Genomic DNA, 7,528 nt, shown 5'->3' on the forward strand with positions numbered 1-7,528 from the left:
CCTTTATTTTTGTCCTTAGCCCAGTTCAAGATAAAACAAACCCTGGTTTTAACTTTTTACAAATTTCAGATCCTATCCATCTCAAAATTTCAGGAGCAGTCTATGTTTTCCGTAGTCAATATTCTAAAAGGAAAATATTTTATTATGTCATTAGTTTTTATAAGAATTTCAACAATTCTGAATTAATTAGATACCTACAATCTACATACTTTGTTTCAATGAAAATAGAACGCATATATTCATTGCTTCAAATTATATATCCATTTTGAAACTAAGTAATCATTCTACAATTTGAAACTTATATTTGGTTTTTTAAAACTTTTTTTAGTTGGTATAGATTTCTGAACCTTACTTACCAGAAAAATAACTTAATTCCTAACTTTTGAAAGTTATTTTCATTCAAGTTAGGATTTATATCATCCATATCTTTATAATTTTCCAATTTTTTTCAATCACTTCGTGTTTGAACTGGGAAAATTGAAGGGTTAAATGAAATAAATTTGAATGTGATATGTCCAGTCTTGACTCGAACTTGCAAAAAGATGATTCCTGATCCTTGAAAATTCTTCTTTTAATCATTAAACCAATAGGTTTGGGAATTGGAATGACATTCAGATATTACAATAGAAGATAAGAGGTCAGATATATTTATTTTTTAAAACACATAATCATTTAACAGTATATACTCAATAACTATTTATACATTGGTCAATTAATACTGAGGAAAGGACCAGATGAACGGAAAAAATTGCATGTTTTCAAGACTGGCATACCCCAATATTTCTTTAGTTCGAAAGTTAAACTGTAATATCCTTACTCTGTAAAACAATAATTTCTAAAAAAAATAAAAGTACAACTTTCCTTAAAGATAAAAGTACAACTTTCCTTAAACTGGACTGGGTTAAAGCTACTGACCACTGATCTTGGTATAACTAGAAAAGAAGCTTTAATAGGGAGAATATTATGATATTTACTATTGCCATATCTATAATTAAGTATTTTATACGTCAAAACATAAAATAACAATGCGCCCTCCACGCAAAGAACTTGTACAGCCCTTGACGCTAAAAGATCGTCATGCTTGTATGCATGTTCTTCATTATTCCTCATCTATGGCAATTTTCATTAGAGTATATAAGATGATTTGAATCAAATGAGAGTCATCAGTTGATCAACTGACTTCCAATAGCTTGATACAAGTCTAATCACACGAACAGAAATGAATATCCTTGTAAGATTTCTTGGACTTGAATTCGGATCACTAATTTCTTTCATTTTTTCAAACCATTTTATTAGACCCTCGTTGGTATTGCCATCCTTGCCACTTTGGCTCTCGCTGATCCCGATCATAGCCGTGGACATCATGCTGTTTCCCATGGAGGAAGTTATGGGCATCATGGATATGGAAAGCGTGAAGCTGAACCTTCCTACGGTCATGGCCATGGTGGTTACTCTTCTGGAAGCTATGGACATCATGGATATGGAAAGCGTGAAGCTGAACCTTCCTACGGTCATGGACATGGTGGTTACTCTTCTGGAAGCTATGGACATCATGGATATGGAAAGCGTGAAGCTGAACCTTCCTACGGTCATGGACATGGTGGTTACTCTTCTGGAAGCTATGGACAACATGGATATGGAAAGCGTGAAGCTGAACCTTCCTACGGTCATGGACATGGTGGTTACTCTTCTGGAAGCTATGGACATCATGGATATGGAAAGCGTGAAGCTGAACCTTCCTACGGTCATGGTCATGGTGGTTACTCTTCTGGAAGCTATGGACATCATGGATATGGAAAGCGTGAAGCTGAACCTTCCACGGTCATGGCCATGGTGGTTACTCTTCTGGAGGATATGGACATCATGGATACCATCATTAAGCTGAACCTTCCTACGGTCATGGTCATGGTGGTTACTCTTCTGGAAGCTATGGACATCATGGATATGGAAAGCGTGAAGCTGAACCTTCCAGAGGATATGGTAGCTATTTTGGTTTAATATGGAGGGTCTAGTCATTCATGGATACGGAAAGCGTGAAGCTGAACCTTCCAGAGGATACGGAAGCTACTCTTCCGGAAGCTATGGTCGTGGATACCATCATTAATGACATATTAAATCTTCACCCTGATTCAAGAGTTTTGGAAACAAATATCCCATTTGAAATTGGCTCAATATCTGCCTAGTCATAAAATTTATATTTTTACTGTAAACCGACAATAAATACATCTTTAACAAAAACTTATACTATTGATTTAGTAAAGTAGATGCACTCATTAGTTAGTCAAATCTCTGAAATCAGATAGTAATAACAGTAATTTTAATGCTAAAATATAAATGACGTTTTTAAAGGCTATTTGCCCGAAAACTTAAACAAAAATGGAATGTTTATCTTATTATACAGGATCGATGAGATAAACATGGATTTGAAGATAAATATTGAGGGTTATTTTTAAATGTAAAAAAAGTATTTTCTTATATCAAGTACAGAATTAATATATTGATAAAGGAGAAGTGGTGCAATTGCTGAATCAAGTTATACGGAATACTATCTTTGTCCTCTTATTGCTAATAATACCATTTATGAAGTTGTCTCAGATATGAAGAGGAAGTCCTACAAGAGCATCATCCTTAGAAAATATAAATATTTTTTGTCAAATGAAATCAATAGAGGAAGAATCCGTATACTTCAAGTCATGATATGAACTGGAATGTGAACAAATAATTCAGAATGATCGCTGAACTAAACACGGGATGTCTCTTCAGATATCAATGTTTCCAATATTCATTATTATTCTGGATATTATCAGGAGCAATAGAATGTTCATTTTCAGCTTTTATTTTAACCACAGATATAGTGAATGCGAAATGTTATATCTTTTTGAACTCTTATTGAGGAATGATTGCTATTCAATGTGGTAATTTAAATAAATATATCATCTTAGATCTACATATAAATATTGTTCATTATAATTCTTTTCACTCTTTGCTCAATATTTTATTTTAAGTTGGACAAAGTTACCAATTTTGACCGATATTCTTCATTTATTTTATATAAAAAAACCAAAATCAACATTTTTTTTTTAATAAAATAATCTCATCAAAAGTCTCTAAATTACTCAAATCTTAGGCGAACAAACTCGAATGGAGTTACCATTTTTGCAAAGTCATCTTTTATAATCTTATTGACTTTGATGATTTAAGTCATTTCAGAAATGTAACGTCAGGGAGTTTTACTGTGATCATGTTAATGATTTTTGGAACACTATTAAGAATTGATTGTCCAAAGACTACAAAGAATCCATGTCAAGCCTGAAACCCAAAAACATGAGTTCAAAGACACTTTTAAAATAATACAACTTTGTGCTCTATTACGTCTATGACTTCACAATTTTAGCTTTCTCAGAAGAAAAATTATAATGTGACTCAAAATCTTGCCTGATGAAATATCCCATTTGAAATTGGCTCAATATTTGCTTAGTCATAAAAATATGTTTTTAGGCTGGAGTAAATCCAACAATAAACCCATATTTAAAAAAAATTATACTATTGATTTAATAATGTAGATACAATCATTATTTAGTCGAACTCTGGAATCAGAGGTCATGAAGGTAATTTAATGATAAAATGTAAATGCCATCCATTCTATAATTCTGTCTATCTCAAAACTGAAAAAAATCAATGGAAATTAAATTTTTCAAAAACATTTCCGGAAATTTTTATAGTTTATGAAATTTTAACTTTTCTATAAACTTTTTTAGAAAAATGCTTACTTATGTTTATAATTTAAATAAGCCGAAATGGTCAACTTTCCTTTAACTTTAATCTTCTGTACATTATGAATAATCACTTTGTGACATCATTGATTTTTTTATCTGATTCAAATTTTTAAAAAATACTTAGATTTCGGCCAACTTTTTCCTTGTATGAAAACACTATCATCAAATTCAAATTAAAAGTCTTGGGCCTATTAAGTTCAGACAATTTAATAAGGATAAAGGGCGTTAAAACTTTTAACGTGTCATTAGGGATTGTTCTATCCAATATTCCAAGATTTGTTTAGTTTTATATTGAAAGATGCCGGCTTTTTGTATTATATTGTTCCACCTTAGCCACGGCATATTGAGTAGATTTAGGCCCTAAGAGAAGTATGATGATTGCTTTTTCAATTTAAAAAAAAAATGAAAATGTTCTTTATATTGAATCAATTGATAAAAGATAAACAATAAACATATTTTTAATAAAACGATATCATTAAAAATCTTTGCTTAAACTTAGAAGGAGTAGTCATTTCTGCAAAGTCATGTTTCCCATCTTCATTGCCTTTGATGATTAAAATAATTGAGTAACTGCAACATCACCTGTAACTGTCATAATGCTCACGATTTGTGAACAATATTATTTGAACATTTATTGTCTCAAGACTACACACATGTACGAAATCCCAAACATGATACACCAGTCATTAATCTAATTGTAAGAAGTCTCCAAATCTTGGCAAATGAGGTGGTGTCATTGTAACTATGGTTATAATGCAACTTATAGAGTTGCCGAAATGGGCATGCATGGCCATTTATGTGATTAGTAATAATTCCTACTGGTAAATTTTTCTATAAATTAAACATTTGACCTTTTAATTAGTTTTTTATGAATAAATATAAATCCACGGTTTTGAAATCATTAGAAAAAGGTAACAACTATCACGATAAAGTTCTTTACTACTCCAAGGTATCTGGAGTAAAGGAGGTTTCCATATTGTGCTCAGATAGATGTGACTGAGGCTTGTTGTCTTACAATGAAATGATGTTGTAAAAATTGGACTTTTTTTTGTCAAAATTTGGAGTACATTTTAAAAAAAATGAAATAATGTTGTCAAATATTTTATTTTTTCATTATTATTATTATTTTTTTATTTTTTTTTTGACAAATGTAAATCATAAAATAAGTGTTTAAAAAAATTATTATTATATAAAAAGTCTCCAATTAATTAATGCATAACACTATTGTCAAAAATGGTTAAATATTAGAATGTTTGTCAAAAGTAACAAAAAAAACAAAAACAAATCCGTAACAGCCTATATCTCAAAAACGGTTTATTTGTAGCCAAGTACAGTTTTAAAAAAGTTTCAAAAGGGGTCTCTGCCTTTATTTTTGTCCTTAGCCCAGTTCAAGATAAAACAAACCCTGGCTTTACTTTACAAATTTCAGATCCTATCCATCTCAAAATTTCAGGAGCAGTCTATGTTTTCCGTAGTCAATATTCTAAAAGGAAATTTTTTTATTATGTCATTAGTTTTTTTATAAGAATTTCAACAATTCTGAATTAATTAGATATCTACAATCTACATACTTTGTTTCAATGAAAATAGAACGCATAAATTCATTGCTTCAAATTATATATCCATTTTGATACTAAGCCATCATTCTACAATTTGAAACTTATATTTGGTTTTTTAAAACTTTTTTAGTTGGTATGGATTTCTGAACTTACTTACCAGAAAAAATAACTTAATTCCTAACTTTTGAAAGTTATTTTCATTCAAGTTAGGATTTATATCATCCATATCTTTATAATTTTCCAATTTTTTTCAATCACTTCGTGTTTGAACTGGGAAAATTGAAGGGTTAAATGAAATAAATGTGATATGTCCAGTCTTGACTCGAACTTGCAAAAGATGATTCCTGATCCTTGAAAATTCTTCTTTTAATCATTAAACCAATAGGTTTGGGAATTGGAATGACATTCAGATATTACAATAGAAGATAAGAGGTCAGATATATTTATTTTTTTAAACACATAATCATTTTAACAGTATATACCCATTAACTATTTATACATTGGTCAATTAATACTGAGGAAAGGACCAGATGAACGGAAAAAAATTGCATGTTTTCAAGACTGGCATACCCCAATATTTCTTTAGTTCGAAAGTTAAACTGTAATATCCTTACTCTGTAAAACAATAATTTCTAAAAATAAAAGTAAAGATAAAAGTACAACTTTCCTTAAACTGGACATTAAAAAAAGTTGCCTATCACAGAACATACAAGGATGGTGAAACTAGTTTCAAATGTTTTGTGACGTAACGTCAAACCCTAAATTTAAAAACAAATTACAGTGAATGCATATTTTTTTTAAATTATAAACTTTTAGTTAAAGCCACTGACCACTGATCTTGGTATAAGTAGAAAAGAAGCTTTAATAGGGAGAATATTATGATATTTACTATTGCCATATCTATAATTAAGTATTTTATACGTCAAAACATAAAAGTAACAATGCGCCCTCCACGCAAAGAACTTGTACAGCCCTTGACGCTAAAACATCGTCATGCTTGTATGCCTGTTCTTCATTATTCCTCATCTATGGCAATTTTCATTAGAGTATATAAGATGATTTGAATCAAATGAGAGTCATCAGTTGATCAACTGACTTCCAATAGCTTGATACAAGTCTAATCACACGAACAGAAATGAATATCCTTGTAAGATTTCTTGGACTTGAATTGGATCACTAATTTCTTTCATTTTTTTCAAACCATTTTATTAGACCCTCGTTGGTATTGCCATCCTTGCCACTTTGGCTCTCGCTGATCCCGATCATAGCCGTGGACACCATGCTGTTTCCCATGGAGGAAGTTATGGGCATCATGGATATGGAAAGCGTGAAGCTGAACCTTCCTACGGGTCATGGACATGGTGGTTATGGAAGCTATGGCATCATGGATATGGAAAGCGTGAAGCTGAACCTTCCTACGGTCATGGACATGGTGGTTACTCTTCTGGAAGCTATGGACATCATGGATATGGAAAGCGTGAAGCTGAACCTTCCTACGGTCATGGTCATGGTGGTTACTCTTCTGGAAGCTATGGACATCATGGATATGGAAAGCGTGAAGCTGAACCTTCCTACGGTCATGGACATGGTGGTTACTCTTCTGGAAGCTATGGACATCATGGATATGGAAAGCGTGAAGCTGAACCTTCCTACGGTCATGGTCATGGTGGTTACTCTTCTGGAAGCTATGGACATCATGGATATGGAAAGCGTGAAGCTGAACCTTCCAGAGGATACGGTAGCTACTCTCATGGAGGATATGGTCGTGGATACCATCATTAATGACTTATTCAATATTCACCCTGATTCAAGAGTTTTGGAAAAAATATCAACTATATGAAATTGACTTAATATTAGCCCAGTCATAGAATCTACCTATTCATGTATTTACGTGTAAATTCGACAATAAACACATTTCAGAGAGAGTATTTTGGTTTAATATCAAGACTCTATTAAATAATTATTTAGAGTGAAGTAAGTTTTTATTTAATACAAAATATATCTTTGGCATCAAAATTAAATTGATAGTGTCTAGGGGTAATGAAAATTTTACTGGGACTAAATTATAACCAAAATTTATAACTGGTATTATTACGTGAAAAGCTGTAGAAATAATTTTTTTTTTTTATAAAATAAGGCAACAAAAATCTTAACATTTCAATATTCAATTCTACATAGTTGTTCATGGTACAC

The 7,528-nt window shown here is 31.5% G+C and overlaps 2 protein-coding genes across 2 annotated transcripts; both read left to right on the top strand.

Annotated features, from left to right (window-relative positions):
• The first annotated feature begins 1,129 nt into the window (after nucleotides 1-1,129).
• LOC121131542 (uncharacterized) lies at nucleotides 1,130-2,012 on the top strand. Its single transcript, XM_071893974.1, has 3 exons — nucleotides 1,130-1,231; nucleotides 1,297-1,813; nucleotides 1,888-2,012. Exons 1-3 carry the CDS (start codon nucleotides 1,220-1,222, stop codon nucleotides 2,010-2,012), a joined length of 654 nt encoding a protein of 217 aa, XP_071750075.1. The 5' UTR covers nucleotides 1,130-1,219.
• Nucleotides 2,013-6,380: 4,368 nt separating this feature from the next.
• LOC121131543 (uncharacterized) lies at nucleotides 6,381-7,298 on the top strand. Its single transcript, XM_071893975.1, has 3 exons — nucleotides 6,381-6,482; nucleotides 6,548-6,674; nucleotides 6,747-7,298. Exons 1-3 carry the CDS (start codon nucleotides 6,471-6,473, stop codon nucleotides 7,115-7,117), a joined length of 510 nt encoding a protein of 169 aa, XP_071750076.1. The 5' UTR covers nucleotides 6,381-6,470; the 3' UTR covers nucleotides 7,118-7,298.
• The last annotated feature ends 230 nt before the right edge of the window (nucleotides 7,299-7,528 follow it).

This window comes from Lepeophtheirus salmonis, unplaced genomic scaffold, assembly GCF_016086655.4.
Source record: "Lepeophtheirus salmonis unplaced genomic scaffold, UVic_Lsal_1.4 unplaced_contig_8188_pilon, whole genome shotgun sequence".
Classification (NCBI taxonomy): domain Eukaryota; kingdom Metazoa; phylum Arthropoda; class Copepoda; order Siphonostomatoida; family Caligidae; genus Lepeophtheirus; species Lepeophtheirus salmonis.

Excerpts from the sequence above, each read along its gene's own strand:
- LOC121131542 (XM_071893974.1), top strand. Across the intron at positions 1,814-1,887 it reads TGGAAAGCGTGAAGCTGAAC|CTTCCTACGGTCATGGTCAT; the intron begins CTTCCACGGTCA and ends ATTAAGCTGAAC.
- LOC121131543 (XM_071893975.1), top strand. Across the intron at positions 6,675-6,746 it reads TGGAAAGCGTGAAGCTGAAC|CTTCCTACGGTCATGGACAT; the intron begins CTTCCTACGGGT and ends GTGAAGCTGAAC.